We start from the raw sequence: 21,043 nt of genomic DNA, 5'->3' as shown, positions 1-21,043 counted from the left end.
GAAGAGCATAGTCAATGTCACTGAACTGTGCATGTAGAAATTTTTGAAATGGTGTATCTTTGGCTATGTTTATTTTCACCAAAAAAAAAGGTTGAGAAGTTAGAGGGTTGATATGTTGTGGGGTTGTTAACCAGTGTCATAAAACAACATGTGTACTACTGTTTCATGAGAAACTATTTGTTCTGTAAGCCTTCACCTGAAGTACAAAAAAAAAAATAGCGCAGTTACAAAGAAATTGTTAAAATTTTGAAATAATATTGTGCAATTAAGATAAGGAAAATAAAAGCACTTTGTAAAATGTTATATAATTTAGTTTCAATTATTTGTTTTGCTGTTGATGCTAGAGACTCACCACTGAATTCCTCTCGTGTCCTTCAGTTTCCGTAACTGATACTTTACTTAGGATAAATACCCTTGTAGCAGTCTGAAGCCTGTGAACTCCTTAATAGAATAATGTTTTTAAATACAAAAATAAAATACATAGAATTTCAAAGGAATCCAGTTATGTGAAATGTAGTTATCAGTTTTTTTTTTTAATATACATGTTTGTTTATTAACCCATTAAATAACAATATCTAGTGGCAGGTCTAATGGAATAATTTTGAAGTAGTGATGAATGTAAAGTGTATTTTGAGGTAGCTACAATGCCTGTAATGTGATATAAAAATATATGTGCTTTCTAATGATGTCAGTCACAGGTGCTGCTAATGCAACTGGGATTTTTTTCTCCTGTGTTCATAATTTAAGAAATGCTATGTTTCAGTGAGAACTTGGTAAGACTCGTCATGGACAAGATACCTTCAGGGTCCGTAAATCTCAGGTAAAGAACCCCTCCCTTAATTCTTAATAATAATGAAATCCTGTTCTGCTCTTGTTAGTTCCCCTTCTCAAGGCCCAGAGCCCTACCCCTGAGCCCTAGTCTCATGACTTGCACTTTCGTTGACCAGGCTTCCTAGAAGCAGCTTTTGGGTTTCTGAGAAACACCTGCTTAGACTGTCCATCATTGTTCCCTCTCCACTTGTGGGGGGAGCCATCTGTGTTTTCTTGAATTCCTTGATGCAGCTATTGACCTTGACCATCTTCCAGTCTTAAGTTTCTGGAGGTCATCACTTTACTAAGATATATGCCCTCCCATCTTTTATTATTAAAAAGTATATATAATAACCCAGGTCCTGGCCCTTCCAGTCATTCCTTGTCTTCCTGGGAATGGGAAGTATTCATTCTAAAGTATTCTGCTTCTCTTAGGAATTGGGAAAAATGGTGTTCAGCAGGAATCGAGAAAACATAATTGAGAAGACTGGATACTAAAATTTTATAAAGAAGGAAAAAATTCCCTGTGAAACTATGGAATTGAATGCTGTTGAGAAGAAAGTATGATAGAAAGATAACAAAAGCAGTGGAGAAGATACCTAAAAGATTTCAGGAAGAGATATTGTGCAAAAGTATAGGAATTGAACATGTGGTCTCAAGTTTCCATTCATTCTAGGAAGATACATGCATTGCCATGAATATCACTGCATTTTGCAGGGATAGGTTTATCACTGGAATGGTAATATATGTCTTTGTTCAAAACAATTTAATATAATATCTGAGGGTGAATAATGGGAATCAGGACTACATATACTTGTTTGAAGCCAACAGTACAGTAGTGGCATCAGAGTGGAAAGCATGTAAGTGAGAATAAAAGGAGTAAGAAATAGAAGATTTCTGTAGATTATGCTACAGATCATTTGAGAAGAAGGAGAATAGGCTGTTGCTCTCCTAATATAATATAAAACTGGCACAAAAATAAGGTAAAATTGTGATGGAAGATTTTAGCTCAACAAGGAAGAAGTGATAGGTGAAGTGAAAGAGCCTTAAATACTGTGGGAAAAGAAACCTTCCCATTTTTGAGATTTTTCCTAAATGAATAAAATGTTGAATATAATCAAACTGCTACCTTGGGCAGGAAAGTATATTTTAAAAAATGGAGACAAAATATCATTATCTTACGATTATGTGTCCCAGAATCAAAGAGAAGACAGCAGAAGCAAATCAAACCTCTACAAATCCTAAAATACTGGGAATTAAATTTAAAATTACTTTATTTGAAGAATTATGTACTTATGTGTCATCATTAAGACCATATGGGAAACAGTTTAGATATTAAAAACAAATTGATAAGAAAAAGATCAATAAACCAATAGAACAGTGGGCAAAGGATGTGAACATATAATTTGCAGAAGCGGAAATACAAGTGAATAGATGCTCAGCTTCCCTCATAGAAGGAAAATGAAATACCATGTTTTACTTACCATATTGACAAGTAACTAAAAGCTTTTTAATATAAAGGCAAGGTTGTGAGGATACAGGGACTTATACACTGCTGGTGGGACTGTAAATTGGTAAGGCAGTATAAAGGGCATTAGTTATCAAGATTAAAAGTGCACATACCCTTTGACTCAGCAATGCAGTTTTGGGAATGTTTCGTAGAGACATTTTTGAACAACTGTAGAGAGAGAAATATACAGGCTTAATCCTTGCAGTATTGTTTACACCAGAGAAAACCTGAGGTGACCTAAAAGTCCATCAGTTAAAGGACTGGATAAATTATGATATATTCATGCGAACACTATGCAGCCATAAAAAAATTCAAAAGCTCTTGACGTGGCTATGTATAAATCTCTAAGATATATTATTGAGTGAAAATGTAAGGAATTGAACCACATGTATAGTATGCTGTTATTTGTGTTAAGAAAGAAAAAGAATGTATTGTGTATTCATAAAATATGTATGGAAGTATATGTAAGATACTAATAAAATCATTGCCAGTAGGAAGAGATAATGAAGTAGAACAGAAATTACGTATCTTTTTAAATTTAATAAAATTATGTTTACATGTTGCTGAAAATTGAAAGAGCCCTTAGAATTAGTAAAAATCATTTTTTAAGATAATGTAGTTATGGTGAAATTTAAACATTTTAGTTTTATGATCGGAAAGTGGTAGTAACTAAAAAATGACTTCGAAGTTTATCTTAATAGTAAGCAATAGTCTTTCCCATGAAAAAGAAGAAAGTGAATATAATGTTAGGTTATGTTATTAGATGAATGGTGTTTAGACCGTTGTACTCTCGCCCAGAGCAGGTCATATTTGAATATGGTTTTCAGTTCTAGGTATCGTATTTTAAGATAGGGAATTTTTAAGAAGGGAATTAGCAAATGAATTATGGGGAGAATTTGGAATTTACATGAAGATAATTTAAGGAGCTGGGAGTGTTTACCCTGGTAGAGAGTTTTAGGGGAAGAGGGATGGGAAGAGGGGAGAAAAAGAACAGTAACATGATAGTGATCTTCAGATATTTAAATATCAGCCAGGAAAGGGAGTAGATTTCTCTATAGCTGCAGAGGGCAGTACTAAAATTAGTAGGTGGAAATGATAAGGAAGTAGATTTCGTTTTTTTTTTTTTAATTGTGCTTTAAGTGTAAGTTTACAATTCAAGTTAGTCTCTCATACAAAAATTTACACATACATTGTTGTGTGACCCTAGTTGCTCTCCCTATACTGTGACAGCAGACTCCTCATTTCCAGCTCAGATTTCCCGTGACGATTCAACCAGCTCCTGACCCTCTCTGCCTTCTCTCCTGGCCTCCATTTTGTCTCATGTATCTACTTGAGCCAAGAAGCACACTCTTCACAAGTATCATTTTATGCCCCATAGTCCAGTCTAATCTTCGAATAGTTGGCCTTGGGAATGGTTTTAATTTTGGGCTAACAGAGTCCAGGGGCCATGTCTTCCGGGGTCCCTCCAGTGTCAATCAAACCATTAAGTCTGGTCTTGTTCTGCACCCCACTTTTCACTTCCTCCATCAGGGACTCTGTTGTGTTCCCTGTCAGGGCAGTCATTGGTGGTAGCTGGGCACCATCTAGTTCTTCTCGTCTCGGGCTGATGGAGTCTCTGGTGTATGTGCCCTTTCTGTCTCTTGGGCTAATACTTCCTTGTGACTTTGGTATTCTTCATTCTTCTTTGCTCCAGCTGGTTGGGAGCAATTGATGGCATCTTACATGGCCGCTCACTAGCTTTTAAGGCCCCAGATGCCACTCACCAAAGTGGGATGCAGAACATTTTCTTAATAAACTTTGTTATGCCATTGACCTACATATCCCCTGAAACTATGGTCCCTATACCTCTGCCCCCGCTACTCTGTCCCTCGAAGTGTTTGGTTGTATTCAGGAAACTTCTTAGCTTTGGTTTAATCCATTGTGCTGACTTCCCCTGTACTGTGTGCTGTCCTTCCCTTCACCTAAGATAATTCGTTTACCCTTAGCTGCTCTTAAAATTCTCTATCTTTGGTTTTTGCAAGTTTGATTATAGTATATCTTGGAGACTTTCTTTTGGGATCTACCTTATGTGGGGTTTGATGAGCATCTTGGATAGATATCTTCTCATCTTTCATGATATCAGGGAAGTTTTCTGCCAACAAATCTTCAACAATTCTCTCTATTTTCTGTTATCCCTCCATTCTGGTACTCCAGTCACTCGTAGGTTATTCCTCTTGACCGAGTCCCACATAATTCTTAGGGTTTCTTCATTTTTTAAAATCCTTTTATCTGATTTTTCCTCAAATAAGTTGGTGTCAAATGCTTTATATTCAGTCTTACTAATTCTGACTTCCATTGCCTCAGTTCTATTCCTGTGACTTTCTATTGAGTTGTCGAATTCTCAAATTGTATTGTTAATCTTCTGGATTTCTGATTGCTCTCTCTCTCTATGGGCTCTTGCAGCCTGTTAAATTTGTCATTATGCTCTTCTCTAATCTTCTTAAGTTCTTCTATTGTGTGTTCTGCATTTTGATTAATTTCCTTCCTAATTTCTTGAAGAGTTCTGTATATTAATCTTTTGCATTCCTCCTGGTGTATTGTATGTCCTCCTGGTGTATTGACCCTTTAATCATTATATAGTGTCCTTCCTTATCCTTTGTGGTGGATTTTACTTTAAAGTCTATTTTGTCAGAGAGTAATGTTGCCACTCCTGCTCTTTTTTGAGTGTTGTTTGCTTGATGTATTTTTTTCCACCCTTTGAGTTTTAGTTTGTGTCTTTAAGTCTAAGGTGTGTCTCTTGTAGGCAGCAGATAGACGGATCATATTTTTTAATCTATTCTGCCACTTTCTATCTCTGTTGGTGTGTTTAGTCCATTTACATTCAGTGTGATATTGATAGGTATGAGTTTAGTGCTGTCATTTTGATGTCTTTTTTTGTGTGTTCACAGTTTCTTTGTCCCACTTTTCTGTGCTGAGTCATTTTTGTTTATGTATTTTCTGGTCATCTTTTTCATTGTTGTTGATTTTGTATTTGCTGAGTCTTTATATTCTTCTTGTTTTTTATTTTGACGTGTAGGATTGTTAGTTTCCTTTGTGGTTACCTTAATATTTACCCCTATTTTTCTAAGTTTAAACCAGTCTTTTATTTCTTTATTTCGCCTTGACTTCCTCTCCACGTGAAAAATCTACGTGTACATTTTTGAGTCCCTCTTTTTAGTTTTAATGTTGTCAACTTTTACATATTGACATCTGTTTCCCTATTTTCAGTGTTTTAGCTTTGGTTGATTTTGTGACTTCCCTGTCTGGGTTGATACCAGGTTGCTTTGTCCTGTGTTCTAGTCTTGGGTTGTTATCTGATGTTATTGATTTTCTAACCGGAGGACTCCCTTGAGTATTTCTTGTAATTTTGGCTTAGTTTTTGCAAATTTCCTAAACCTCTGTTTATCTGGAAATGCCCTAATTTTGCCATCATATTTGAGAGACAGTTTTGCTGGATATATAATTCTTCCCTGGCAGTTTTTTGTTCCTTCAAGGCCTTATATATGTCATCCCATTGCCTTGTTGCCTGCATGGTTTCTGCTGAGTAGTCTGAGCTTATTCTTATTGACTCCCTTTTGTAGATGAATTTTCGTTTGTCCCTAGTCTTAAAAAATTCTCTGTCTTTGGTTTTGGCAAGTTTGATTGTAATACGTCTTGGTGACTTTCTTTTGGAATCTAGCTTATGTGGGGTTCGATGAGCATCTTGGATATATATCTTCACATCTTTCACGATATCAGTGAAGTTTTCTACCAACAAGTCTTCAATAATTCTCTCTGTATTTTCTGTTTTCCCCCCCGTTCTGGTACTCCAGTCACTTGTAGGTTATTCCTCTTAATAGAATCACACATAATTCTTAGGGTTTCTTCATTTTTTAAATCCTTTTATCTGATTTTTCCTCAAATAAGTTGGTGTCAAATGCTTTATCTTCAGTCTCACTAATTCTAACTTCCATTGCCTCAATTCTGCTCCTATGACTTTCTACTGAGTTGTCTAATTCTGAAATTTTATTGTTAATCTTCTGAATTTCTGATTGCTCTCTCTCTGTGGATTCTGGCAGCCTGTTAAATACGTCATCATGCTCTTCTTTAATCTTTTTAAGTTCCTCTGTTGCGAGGTGTGTATTTTGCCTAATTTCCTTCCTGATGTCTTAAAGAGTTCTGTGTATTAATCTTTTGTATTCTGCCTCTGATAATTCCAAGAAATTTTCTTCCTCTGGAAAATTTCTAGATTCTTTATTTTGGGAGCTTGCTGAAGCCATCGTGGTCTGCCTCTTTATGTGATTTGATATTGACTGTTGTCTCCTAGCCATCAGTAACTTATTATATTTACTTATTTTATGTTTGCTTACTGCATCCTGGCTTCTTTTGTTTTATTTTGATATGCCCAAATAGGCTGCTCCTGTTAGCGAGCCCGATCACTGGTGCCCCTGAACCTCCAGCGTCCTGCCACCATGTGGCCAGACCTGCCACTAAGTGTGTGAGCCCAGGAGTCTGCCCACTCCTGTATGGATTCAGCTCAGGTGTCCAGGTAGTTGGCCACCCAGTGTGTGGTGCAGGCTCTCACCTACAGTCCTAGACAGGCATGGGTGATTGGTGTAGGAACAGGCATCTGGCTGCAGCAGGGGGACACACACTGAGCAAGGTAGGGGGCTGACGGCCACCCCCAGGTGTCCAGGAGGAAAGCGTGGCCCTGTTCCCTGGAGTGCGTAGATGGATGGGTTTTGCAGCCAGACTGTGAGCACCCGGTGCTGTTGACTGTAAGGACTGGAGGGCATCTCTTGTTCTTGGGCCCCTGTCGTAGGTGGCGTGGGTGGAGCCACCAGTCCTCAGGCCCCTGATGTGGGTAGGTGAGTACCCTGCTTAATGGGCAGAGCAGGGTCAAATGTCACGAACCTGTCACATCACAGCTGAAACAGTTGAAGTTAGAGTTCCAGTATATATCCTGTTGTACTGTGGTATTGAGGGCCTATGATGTTGATATGGGCCCACACAAGTCTCTGCAGGGGGAAAGGCACTCAAAGTCTGGATCCCTTATGCTTGTGCCTAGGCAAAGGACTATGCCTACCCTGAGTTCCTGGCTTAAGAGAGCCAGCAGATTATTTTTCCCCGTTTGTTATTTAGTTCCCTCTCCAAGGGCAGGAGAATGGCTCTGGGCGCATGACGAGTCCTCCTTTCGGCCCAGGGGATTCGGCAGTTGCTGAAGCTGTCCCAGATGCAATGCAGAGCAGGGAGTGGGGAGGTAAATAGGAGAGTTTTTCCCAAAGGGAGGTGTTTTTGATCTGCGCAGTAGGCCAGATGCAAGTACTTTAGCTGATCAAGGGCTGCTTCTCACTGGTTCTGGGTGGCCGAGTAGACTCTTTGCTGCTGGGTCTCTTCCGATGTGGAAAACGTCTCCTGAGCGCCGCTGCTTCCCTGCCTCACCACGCACCCTGAGCTGATCTGGGCTGAAAGGCTCCGGCTCCCGCCAGGTCAGGTCTGGCTACTCCTCACTGCTTCCAAACGTCTTTTCCTCCCCCTGCTGCTCAGTCTGATTCCTCAACTTTGCCTTTGATGTTCAGGGCTTCTAGATTGTCATATATAATCGATTCACTTGTTTTTTCACATCTTTGTTGTAAGAAGGACCATCAGAAGTGCCTGACTACTCCACCATCGTAGCCCTGCCCTGAACACAAGCTTGTTAGTTTGGCCTGCCTGTTGGCCAGACCTCTAAGCTGCTGACTTATATCTGTGTCTGAGCCTACTAAGACATGATTCCCCATGCCTGGACCTATCAGCCTGCTTTCCCTTACCATAAATCATCTAAACTGTTTTGACTTTTCCCACCAAGTTTAGGCATGGGGATGATTTCCCTTTTCCTTTTCAACCCTACTGGGCAGGTTTAGGTCTAGATCCTAGCCCTTTCCCAGCACCGTGTCCTCCCATATTTAAATAGACAAAATTTAGGCCCATTTTGAAATAGGGTCCTTCTCACAAAAACTGGAATAATATTTTTAGCAAGAGACTGGTGGACCTGAATGAGAGAACCCAAAACTAAAATACGATAAGATAAAAATGCTCAGATTTTGTAATACAGAAACAACAGGTCAAATATGACACAAAGAATTCCAGTAATAGGGGAAATGTCTATCATTTCTTAAGGAAAGATGACGTAAAGGTAGAGAATTAAGAATACTCAGGTATCCATGTATGAATGGGGTTTATGAGTAATCAGCATTGTACTTTTAACCCAGGAAGGTGTAACAGTATGGTTTTCTTATTTTGTACACATATGATAATATTATTAAAACAGAAAAGTACTTTGTTCAGCAGTTTGTTAACTTTTATTCATTTAAAATTCTTGCACTGAAACATTGCTAACTTATTATAGTAGAAACTGAGTTTTATTTAGACCAAAGTGAGGGTATGGCTAAAAATCATGTTTGTGCTAGCAAAACACAAGGTCAGCCCTTTTCTTACAGGGTCTCTCTGCAACCTCTGATACGATTGCTCCATTATTTTTTCTTTAAACTCTGCCCCCTTGGTTTCTAAGTCTTGAGGAATCTGGTTTTCTTTTTCCCTTCTTGGCTTTTCCTTTTCTAACTCCTCCTTAGGGATTTTCGTCCTCCAACTCCTTCTTAGGAATTTCTTCCCTCTTCCTTTTAAAGATTATATTTCCCCAGGATTCGCTTATTAATCCTCTTTTCTTCCCTTGTTGGTTTTATCCAGTCTTACAGTATCAGTTATAAACTATGTGCTGGTGACTCCCTAGTACACGTTTCTAGTTCAAAGCTGTCTTTTGAATTAGATACCCACTTCCATCATGACATTCTGTAGACACCTCAAATTCACTGTCTTCCCTCCCAAACTTAAAACTTACTCTCTTACTATTCATGTCAGTGTTTGGCACCACCATCTGCCTGAGTCAAAAAATTGGGCGTCTTCCTAGTCTTATATTTTTAAAAATTTCTATCCAATTAATCATGAAATCCTGTTGATTCTAGCTCTTCTCTAAAATTCATACCTTTCTCTTGGTTCTGACTACCATTGGACCATAAGCTTCTGAGGGAGGACTCATACATGTGTGGTTTACAACTATGTAAGGTCTCACACAATAGTAGCACGTAGTAGGTGCTCAGTGACTATGTGTTGAATGAATGGATAGAAGCCATTGCTTTGGCTCAGGCTCTCTTATTTCACCTGGATTATTTTTCTAACTTCTCACTCGCTTCTTACTTCCTTTCAGTGTGTTCTCTATAATGCCACTAGAATGATGTATCTAATATGTAAATTTAAAAAAATCTATAGTGTATATTTCTAAAAGATAAGGGCTTTAAAAATCATAGTACCATTACCATGGCTAAAAAATTATCATTTAATATTATTAAATATCCTGTTAGTGTTCAAATTTTTCATAATTTCTTTTTTTTTAAATTATTTCCAGCTTTTTGAATTAGGATCCACACAAAGTCCGTATGTTGCCATCAGCTGACATATCTCTTAAGTTTCTTTTAATCTCTTTGTTCTCCTCCTCTTTCTTTTTTCTCCTTGCTTTTAATTTGTTGAAGAAACTGGCTTGTTTACCCTGTAGTTTCCCACAGTCTGGAATTTGGCTGACCACATCCTGGTTGTGTCATTTAACATGTTCTTCAGTCCTCTCTGACGAGGAAGTTGAATCTAGTTGTCATTCCTGTTTAAATATTTTTTCTCTCTATTTTGTTTTAGGATCCTTTCTTTATTTTTAGGATTCTGTGTTTTCACTAGAGTTAAAATTTTAATTTGTTGTTCATTTTGTGTGTTGCTTCCTATATCTGTGGATTTATGTTTTTCTACAAATTCTTCCTTCCTCAGGAGAGTACAATGCCCATATTGCCCTGTCCTTTTGTTTTTCTCTGTCACTTTTATTCCCTTCCCTTCTATTCCCCTTTCCTTCCCACCCACTTCAGTAAATGGCAGAATAGATGAGTCATGTGATACGAGCTAACTGGAGTTCAAGAATATTTAAAAAATACCAGATTATTAAAATATAGTTAGATAGAAAAGTAAAACCAAATTATGAAATTATGGTGCATAAACATTAGGTCCTTCCCATCACCAAAATATAAAAAGACTAAATTGTTCACAAACATTCTCCTCGTGAATCTCTACATGAAGTTCAAGTCTTTTAAACTGATTTTATTAAGTTCTTGTCAATGTTGTAACTTTCTTCCTAGATCTCATATTTTGGATTCTGGCTATATTATGAGTGACACTTTGACATTAGATGTCTTTGGTCGAAGAGTTGAAGTTAATGGAGAACATGCAACAGTACGTTTTTCTGGTGTTGTCCCTCCTACAGCAGGTAATTTGTGATTTTATGTGTGTACATATGTGAGTGTATATATCCATATATTTATTTATTTTTCTGAAGTTGTTTCTGTGTAGGCTTCTCAACAGTGCTTTATATAACACCAGTTTTGAGGAAATAACTAATTTATAGATACCTCCTATATGCAGTTATTTGATTTGGATGACAGTGTTCTTTTGTATCTGTGGTTTTAATTATAAACTAATTTAGTGTTGCTATTTTATATGAAATCAACTTTAAAATATCTTTAAAAATTTTTTAAACAGCAACAAATCTTAAATTCTTATAAACTTAAACCCAAAAAATTATTCTGATTTTTTGAAATTTCTTTTTAGTTGTTAATCCATGTGCGTATGTATTTAGGAGGCCCTGGGCGGCACAAATGATTAAGCTCTCAGCCACTAACTGAAAGGTGGCAGTTCGTGTCTACCCAAAGGTGCCTTGGAAGAAAGGCCTGGCAATCTACTTCTGAAACATCAGCCATTAAAAACTCTATGGAGCACAGTTCTACAGTGACACACAAGGGGTTGCCACGAATTGGATTAATATAATTTAAATTGATAGACATACTATTTTATGTTATTTTTTTCACTTGACATTATTTGGTATATACTTTCCTGTGTTTCTATAGCATAATTTTATTTAAATTTCTTAATGGCTATTGTCTTAGGCTGGCTTCTCTAGAGGAGCAAAACCAGTGAAGCGTATATGTATATATTAGAGAGAGATTTATTTTGAGGAAATGGCTCACACAGTTGTGGAGGCCAGCAAGCCTCAAATCCACGGGTCAGACATCAGACTGGAGACTCCTCCTGACTCATGTGATTGCAGGGGCTGACAAACCCAAAATCAGCAAGTCAGAGAGCAGGCTGCTGGTTCACGGGGCTGCAGGAGCTAGTGAATCCCCCAATCTGCAGGTCAGACAGCAGGCTGCTGGCTCATGTCCCAAGAACTGGAGGTCAGAGGATGACGAGTTGGATACATGATCGGGAGAGGATGAGCTTTGCCAGAATATCCGTATATATTGGGTGCAGGCCACAACCCCAAGGACACTCCTCTTTCAAACGATTGGCTGCTAACATCAGATCACAAAATGGAGGGTGATTACATAATACCCGCCAAGCCACTGAGAATCATGGCCTAGCCAAGTTGATACGCATTTTTTGGGGGACACAGTTCAATCCATAACATCATTCATCTGTTGATGGGTATTTAGGTTGTTTCTGTCTTTTTGATATTGTGAATAGTGCTGCAGTGAACATGGGTGTGCATATGTCTGTTATTCCTAGGAGTGGGATTGCTGGATTGTATGGTATTTCTACTCATAGCTTTTTAAGGAAGCGCCATATTGTTTTCCAAAGTGGTTGTACCATTTTACATTCCCACTAGCAGTGCATAAGAGTTCCAGTCCCCCCACCACCTCTCCAACATTTGTTATTTTCTGTTTTTTTGGATTAGTGCCAGTATTGTTGCGGTGAAATAGTATCTCATTGTAGTTTTGATTTGCATTTCTCTAATGGCTAATGATCTCAAGCATTTCATCACTTGTCTGTCAGCCACCTGAATGTCTTCTTTGGTGAAGTATCTGTTCATATCGTTTGCCCATTTTTAATTGGATTATTTTTCTTTTTGTTATTGAGGTGCTGAAGTATTTGGTAGATTTTAGAGATTAGACCCTTGTTGGATATGTTGTAGCCAACAATTTTTTCCCCATCTGTTGGTTCTCTTTTTACTCTTTTGATGAAGTCTTTTGATGAGCATAAGTGTTTAATTTTTAGGAGCTCTCAGTTATCTAGTTTCTCTTCTGGTGTTTGTATATTGTTAGTTATGGTTTGTATACTATTTATGCCATGTATTTGGGCCCCTAGCGTTGTCCATATTTTTTCTTCCATGATCTTTATCGTTTTAGATTTTACATTTAGATCTTTGACCCATTTTGAATTAACTTTTGTGTATAACGTGAGGTATAGATCTTGGTGTTTATTCTTTTACAGACGGACATCCAGTTATACCAGCACCATTTGTTAAAGAGACTGTCTTTTCCCCATTTGATGGATTTTGATTTTTTGTTAAATATCAGCTGATCATAGATGGATGGATTTATGACTGGGTTCTCAATCCTGTTCCATTGTTCTATGTGTCTGTTGTACCAGTACCAGTCTGTTTTAACTACTGTGGCTGTGTAATAGGTTCTAAAATCAGGTAGTGTGAGGCGTCCCACTTTGTTCTTCTTCAGTAATGCTTTACTTATCCGTGGCCTCTTCGTATTCCACATGAAGTTGGTGATTTGCTTCTCCATCTCGTTGAAGAATGCTTTGGAATTTGGATCGAGATTGCATTGTATCTGTAGATCACTTTGGGTAGAATTGACATTTTCACAATGTTGAGTCTTCCTGTCTATGTGCATGGTATGTTTTCCCACTTATGTAGGTCTCTTTTGGTTTCTTGCAGTAGTGTTTTGTAGTTTCCTTTGTGTAGGTCTTTTATGTCTCTGGTTAGGTACTTTATCTTCTTGGGGGCTCTTGTAAAGGATATTGATTTGGTGATTTCCTTTTTGAAGTTCTCTTTGTTGGTGTGGAGGATTCCAACTGATTTTTGTATGTTAATCTTGTATCCTGCTACTTTGCTGAAGTCTTCTGTTAGTTCCAGTAGCTTTCTTGTGGATTCTTTGGGGTTTTCTGTGTATAAGATCATATTATTGTGAATATGGATATTTTTACCTCTTCCTTACCAATTTGGATGCTCTTTACTTTATTCTTGCCTAATTGCTGTAAGTAGAACTTCCAACACAATGTTGAATGAGAGTGGTGATAAAGGACATCCTTGTCTGATTCCCATTTTCAAGGGGAATGGATCCATTCTTGCTTGCAAGCTTTTAAGACCCCAGATGCCACTCATTAAAGTAGGGTGTAGACTATTGTCTTTATGAACTATGTTACGCCAATTGACATAGATATCCCCCAAGTCTGTGGTTCTCAGTGAAGGCTTTGGTCTTCATCAGTAAGTGCTTCAAGTCATCTTCACTTTGGCAAGCAAGGTTTTGTCATCTGCATACCACAGGTTGTTAATGAGTTTTCCTCCAATCCTGATGCTGTGATTTTTTTTTTTCTAAATTGTATTTATTTTGTTGTTGAGAATATACACAGCAAAACATATACCAGTTCAACAGCTTCTACGTATACCATTTAGTGACATTGATTACATTTTTTTGAGTTGTGCAACCATTCTCACCCTCCTTTTCTGAGTTGTTCCTCCCTCATTATCATAAACTCACTGCCCCCTAAACTTCCTATCTAATATTTCGAGTTGTCTTCATTTTGATCCCATATAGATTGTTTTTAAAAGAACAATGCTCACAGCAGATCTTTTTTACTAGTCAAGCTAAACTTTTAAGAAGACTTCAGGTGGAATTTTTGTTTTAAGGTTTAAAGATTATCTCAGGGTAATTTCAAGGGTTCATCCACCCTCCATGGCTCCAGAAAGGCTAGAGTCCATGAGAATTTCTCTTCTTCATTTGCCTTGTTCTGATCAGGATTCTTCTATGGATTCTTCGATCAAATGTTCAGTAATGGTAGTCGGGCACCATCCAGTCCTTCTGGTCTCATGGCAGAGGAGGCAGTTGCTCATGGAGACAGTTAGCCACACATTCCATGTCCTCCTCCTGTTCCTGACTCTCCTTCTTCCTCTGTTGCTTCAGGTGAATAGAGACCAATTGTTGTGCCGCTTTCAAACTTTTCAGACCCCAGGCACTACACAGTGAACTTGGAGGTAGAACAGAAGCACTAAATATGTTGTTAGGCCAGTTAACTGGGATGTCTCATGAAACCATGATCCTGAACCTCCAAACCAAGGAACCAAATCCCATGAGATGTTTGGTTGTACATAAGCAGCCTTAGTAGCTACTCTTTCTTTTTGTTGTTGTTGTAAATATCTCATTCTTCTTTGTATAGCCTGTCTTCTCAGATTATTTGTTCAGCCTACAGATTAAATGAGTAAGGTGAAAGGGTACAACCCTGCCACACACTTTTTCCAATTTTAAAGTATGCAGTATCCCTTTGTTCTGTTTGAATACTGCCTCTTGATCCATGTACAGGTTCTACATGAACACGTGTTCTAGAATTCCCGTTCTTCATAATGTCATCCATAATTTGTTATGATCCACACAGTTGAATGCCTTCACATAGTCAGTAAAACACAGGTAAACATCTTTCTCGTTTTTTCTGTTTCTAGCAAGATCTATCTGACATCAACAGTTATATCCTTCTTTCACATTCTTATCTGAATCCAGATTGAACTTTTGGCAGTACCCTGTCGATGTATAGCTGCAGGCTTTTTTTGAATTATCTGCAGCAGAATTTTGCTAGCATGTAATGTTAATGATATGGTTTGATAATTTCCACGTTCTGTTTTATCGCATTTTTTGGAATGGGAATGAATATGGATCTCTTCCACTTGGTTGGCCAGGTAGCTGTCTTCCAAACTTCTTTTTTTTAAATCAGATTACAAAATGCTACACAATTATACAATAGTGGAAATCATGACCCGGCCAAGTTGACAGATATTTTTGGGGGACACAATTCAATCCATGATAATTGGTATTCACCAGTTCTTGGAGCCTTGTTTTTTACCACTGTGTTCAGTACTGTACATAGTAGGTAGTTAATAAAGATGGGTAGAGTAGAAGTGAGACGGTAAAGAAAATACTTTGAAACTGTAAGAGGGTATACAAATATAAGATACGAGGTATAAATAGCATAGTACGATGAATAAGACTTCACTTCTGGATTAGAATGACCTGGATTTGAGCATGTGTGATTTTGGTCAAGTTATTTTACTTATGTTTAATAACAGTAATTTTTATGTATGGATTTTTAATTTTATAAAATGTAGGTTAAAAGTCTAGGACTGAAACACTTGTGTATTAGTCCAGCAAGTGGTAAAAATAATCATACCTTCTTTACATAGATGAAGTGGCTGTCATTGGTATTACATTAGATAACTGCAAGAAAAGTTTCTGGCACTTAGTAAGTATTCAGTAAATTTTAGCCATGGTTGTTTTCTACATTTGTGGTTTTTTCTTGGCTTTTTGAACCAAACATGCTATTAAATTTGTTGATTGAAGTAAGATAAAATTGTCCTTCCCAAAAGACATTTTCTTCTTCCCCGTTGGTGTCAATGTGATATGGTTTCTGTTGTAAATTGTATTTGCTTGCAAGAAATGGAAGCATTACCTATATTACTGTTTATTGCTCATTTGGTTTTTCTGGTTATGCTAGGACTCTGGTTAGGAGTAGAATGGGACAACCCCGAGAGAGGAAAGCATGATGGGAGCCACGAAGGGACTGTGTATTTTAAATGCAGGTAATTTTTCATTATGAATTGGCGTGGTTATTTGGTCAAGATAATGTTTTATAGTTGAATAAAAGGGGTTGGAGATATGCCTGAGCATTTACGTATTGAAGTACATATTATTTTCTTATAAATTACTTTTCATTTCACTGAAATGGACATTGTGTTGACTTAAGAAATTATACAAGTAGATAATGTTATCTATCAGTTCCACTTTGAGATATTTTTGGACAAATCTGCATTGGGCAGATCTGCTACAGAATGCTTTTTTAAAGCATTAAAAAGCAAAGATGTCACTTTGAAGACTAAGATGCACCTGAAACCCAAGCCATAATATTTAAAGTTGCTTCATTTGTATGTAAAAGCTGAACAGTGAATAAGGAAGGCAGAAGAAGAGTTGATGCAGTTGAATTATGGTGTTGAAAAATATTGAATATACCGTGGACTGCCAGAAGAATGAACAAATCTCTCCGGAAAGAAGTATAGCCAGAATGCTCCTTAAGCGCGATAATGGCGAGACTTTGTCTCACTTTGGACAGGTTATGAGGAAGGACCAGGCCCAAGAGAAGGATATCATGCTTGGTAAAGTAGAGGGTCATTGAAAAAGAGGAAGACCCTCAATGAGATGGATTGACACAGTGGCCACAACAGTGGTCTAAAACATGGCAACGACTGTGAGGATGGCACAGGACCAGGCAACATTTAGGACTGTTATACGTAGGGTCACTATGAGTCAGAACTGACCCGACAACACCTAAAACAGAAGGGCACATTGGGCAATACAGAAGGGCACATTGGGCCTGATATAGTGGAGAACTCTACTGGTCTACCCTAAAGGAATATAAATTGTCCTTTATAATTGTTAATCCATATGTTTTTATTAATTAGAACATGACTTTAACTACTGTATTTTTACACAAATAATGCACACCTTCTATGTGTTTGCCAACCACCCCCCCTCCCCCAAGGTATTTTCATAAGCATGCTATGCTAATTTTTTTTTTTAACACCAAAATGTAAAAAAAAAAAAAATTGACGTAGCGGCACTTATGAAAATACCTCACAGGGAGGAGGGCTCAGTTGGCAAACAAATGTAGAAGGCACGCATTATTTGTGTAAAAATACAGTAGTAAAGATTATACTAATATTTTAAATTTTTAAATCAGATTATACCACATGTATTTGTCATTAAGCCCATTCAGATATATTATTAATATGCCATATATACTTCTTCATTTTTATGAAATTCATTGGGGTGTTTTCTTGTTGACTTTAGATGAAGGTTTACAGAGCGAACTAGTTTCTTATTAAATAATTAATACATGTATTGTTTTGTGACATTGGTTGCCAACACCATGACGTGTCAGTACTCTCCCCTTCTTGACCTTGGGTTCCCCACTACCAGCTTTCCTGTCCCCGCTTGCCTTCTCATCCTCACCCCGGGCTGGTGTGCCAGTTTAGTCTCACCTTGTTTTATGGGCCTGTCTAATCTTTGGCTGCAGTGTGAACCTCAGGAGCGACTTCACTGCTGAGCCAGAAGGGTATCCAGGGGTCATACTCTCGGGTTTCTCCAGTCTCTGTCAGACCAGTAAGTCTGTTTTTTTTTGGCGAGTTAAAATTTTGTTCTACATTTTCTCCAGCTATATCTTGGACCCTCTATTGTGATCCCTGTCAGAGCAGTTGGTGGTGGTAGCCAAGCACCATCTAGTTGTGCTGGACTCAGTCTAGAGGAGGCTGTGGTACTTGTGGTGCATTAGTGCTTTGGACTTAACTTTCCCTTGTGTCTTTGGTTTCCTTTATTCTCCTTTGTTCCAGATGAAGTGAGACCATGGAGTATCTTAGATGGCCGCTCACAAGCTTTTAAGACCCCAGACGCTACTCACCAAAGTAGAATGTAGAACATTTTCTTTATAAACTGTTACACCAGTTGAACTAGGTGTTCCCTGACACCATGATCCCCACAGCCCTCAGCCCAGTAATTCGGTTGCTCGGAGTTTGCATGTGTCTGTGGAGCTTCCGTGACCTTGCCTTGTACAAGTTGTACTGGCTTCCCTGGTATTGTGTACTGTCTTACCCCTCCCTTGTAACCATCAAAGATTGTTTCTTTTCATGTGTAAACCTTTTCATGAGTTTTTATAGTAGTGGTCTCATACAACATTTGTCCTTTTGTGATTGCTTATTTCACTCAGCATAAAGCCCTCCAAATTCATCCATGTTATGAGATGCTTCGCAGATTCATCATTGTTCTTTATCGTTGCATAATATTCCACTGTATGTATGTACTATACTTTATTTGTTCATCTGTTGTTGGGAACCTGGGTTGTTTCCATCTTTTTGCTATTGCAGATAATGCTGCAGTGAATGTGGGTGTGCATATGTCTATTCATGTGACGGCTCTTATTTCTCTAGGATATATTCCTAGGAGTGGGATTGCTGAATCATATGATATTTCTATTTCTAGCTTTTTAAGGAAGCACCTGTCATTTTCTACAATGATTGTACCATTTTATATTCCCACCAGCAGCATGTAAGAGTACCAATCTCCCTGCAGCCTTTCCAACATTTGTTATTTTCTGTTTTTTTTTTTAATTTGTGTCAGTCATGTTGGGGTGAGATGGTATCTAATTGTGGTTTTGGTTTACATTTCTCTAATGGCTAGTGATCGGGAACATTTCCTCACGTGTCTGTTAGCCGCTTGAATGTCTTCTTTGGTGAAGTGTCTGTTCATATCCTTTGTCCATTTTTTAATTGGATTGTTGTTTTTTTGTTGTAGAGGTATTGGATTTTCCTGCATATTGTAGAGATTAGACCTTTGTCGGATTTTTCATAGCCAAATTTTTTTTCCCAGTCTGTAGGTTCACTTTTTACTCTTTTGGTGAAGTGTTTTGATGAGCGTAAGTGTTTAATTTTTAGAAGATCCTAGTTATCTAGCTTCTAGTGTTTGTGCATTGTTAGTTTTGGTTTGTATTCTGTTAATACTGGGTAGTAGGGCCCCTGGCATTGACCCTGTTTTTTCTTCTATGATTTTTATAGGTTTTGGTTTTATATTTAGGCCTTTGATCCATTTTGAATTAGTTTTTGTTTGTGACGTGAGATATGGGTGCTATTTAACTTTTTGCTGATGGACATCCAGTTTTACCAGCACCATTTGTTAAAAAGACTGTCTTTTCCCCACTTGATGGACTTTGGACCTTTGTCAAAGATCAGATGACTGTAAGTGGCTGGATACACATGTGGGTTCTCAATTCTGTTCCATGGGTCAATGTGTTTGTCGTCGTACCAGCACCAGGCTGTTTTGACTACTGTAGCTGTATAGTAGGTTCTGAGGTCAGGTAGTGTGAGTCCTCCTACTTTATTCTTCTTCAGTAGTGCTTTACTTATCCAGGATTTCTTCCCTTTCCATATAAAGTTAATGATTAATTTTTCTCTATCTTTAAAGACTGCTGTTGGTAATTGGATCAGGATTATATTGTATTTGTAGATTGTTTTGAGTAGAATTAACGTTTTCAAAATGTTGAGTCTACCTATCCATGAGCATGGTATGTTTTTCCATTTATGTAGGTCTCTTTTGGTTTCTTGCAGTAGTGTTTTGTAGTTTTCTTTGTATAGGTCTTTTGCATCTCTGGTTAGATTTATTCCTAAGTATTTTATTTTTTTAGGGGCTATTATAAATGGTATTGTTTTTCTGATTTCCTTTTCAGTGTTTCTTCATTAGTGTATAGGAATCCAACTGATTTTTGTATGTTTATCTTGTATCCTGAGAGCCTGCCAAATCTTGCTATTAGTTTCAGTAGTTTTCTTGTGGAGTCTTTTGGGTTTTCTATGTATAGTATCATATCACCCGTAAATAGGGACAGTTTTAATTCTTCATTACCAGTTTAGGTGCCTTTTATTTCTTTTTCTTGCCTCATTGCCCTAGCTAGTACTTCCAGCATGATGTTAAATAGGAGTGGTGAAAAGGGCATCCTTGTCTTGTTCCTGTTCTCAAGGGTAATGTTTTCAGTCTCTCTCCATTAAGAATGACATTGGTTGTTGGTTTTGTATAGATGCACTTTATTATGTAGAGGAATTTTGCTTCTGTGTCTATTTTATTGAGAGTTTTTATCCGGAATGGGTGTTGGACTTTATTGGGGTGTTTTTGATATTTCAAAGTCTGCTGCTGACTTACTTGGGAAGTCATAATAACAAGATACTATCATTCTAGAAAAGTCTTTTATCACAGTAAGCATTTTATTATTCTTTAGATGCTATTTTAATGAAGCCAAAGCAGTTTAAAATTGTCAGATCATGAATCTTTGTATAATATGTTCGTGAAATTGGTATATGGCAAAATGATGGTATACTCGGTATAAATTAGGAAACCTTGAGTTAAAAGTCGTTGTATTACCTCAGAACTCCAAGTGGAATTTCTCTATGTCCATCTCTATGTGTTCAGAAGCGTGTCTTAATATCGGTTTGTGTGTCAGTCATATAACAGTGTAATTATACCTTTGATAAATATTATAAAAATCAGTTTGCCTTCCTTTGCTTTTTAAGCAAAGGATATCAGGATATATTGAATGTGATATTTGGTGTGCGCAGCTTATTGAATCTTCCTGGTGTGTCAGGTTGGCATAGATGATATTCTCCTGTGGGATGCAGTATTCAAGGCCTGGGCCATGGTGTACATTCGTCCACGGTGTATTTTTTTCCAACCAGTTCAGCTCATGTCGATCTCAGGAAACTTCAGTTCAGAATAGAATAACATTTGCAAGAGTGTAGGCTCTGCTTTAGGAGCCCTGGTGGTGCAGTGGCAAAGCGCTTGGCAGCTACTGGAAAGGTTGGTGGCTGGCACTCACCAGCCGCTCTGATGGAGAAAGATGTGGCAGTCTGCTCCGTAAAGATTACAGCCTTGAACCCTATGGGGCAGTTCAACTCTGTCACATGGATACACTATGAGTGGGAATCGACTCCAGGGCACACAAGAACAACAACAGCCTCTGCTTTAACAGTGATCTTAAAATAGAATATAGGCTGGGCTTTAAACCGCTGAA

General features: G+C 37.9%; 1 protein-coding gene across 9 annotated transcripts in view; it reads left to right on the top strand.

Moving 5' to 3' along the window:
* The window catches only part of TBCE (tubulin folding cofactor E), a 68,430-nt gene that overhangs the window by 5,602 nt on the left and 41,785 nt on the right, over positions 1 to 21,043 (top strand). For 2 of the 9 annotated variants that reach the window (XM_023728004.1, XM_023728005.1), the window contains exons 2-5: positions 764 to 820; positions 1,246 to 1,549; positions 10,528 to 10,655; positions 15,938 to 16,022. In XM_023728004.1, coding sequence (XP_023583772.1) covers positions 10,556 to 10,655; positions 15,938 to 16,022 — 185 coding nt within the window. In that variant the 5' untranslated portion in view covers positions 764 to 820; positions 1,246 to 1,549; positions 10,528 to 10,555. Of the gene's footprint in view, positions 1 to 192; positions 821 to 1,245; positions 1,550 to 10,527; positions 10,656 to 15,937; positions 16,023 to 21,043 lie in introns of those variants that run through there. The other 7 variants (XM_023728001.1, XM_023728002.1, XM_023728003.1 and 4 more) reach the window with 6 other exon arrangements.

The sequence above is a fragment of the Trichechus manatus genome, unplaced genomic scaffold, assembly GCF_000243295.1.
Source record: "Trichechus manatus latirostris isolate Lorelei unplaced genomic scaffold, TriManLat1.0 scaffold00021, whole genome shotgun sequence".
Classification (NCBI taxonomy): Eukaryota; Metazoa; Chordata; class Mammalia; order Sirenia; family Trichechidae; genus Trichechus; species Trichechus manatus.
The sequence above is the reverse complement of the archived record's forward strand: the minus strand, read 5'-3'. Positions and strand labels throughout refer to the sequence as shown.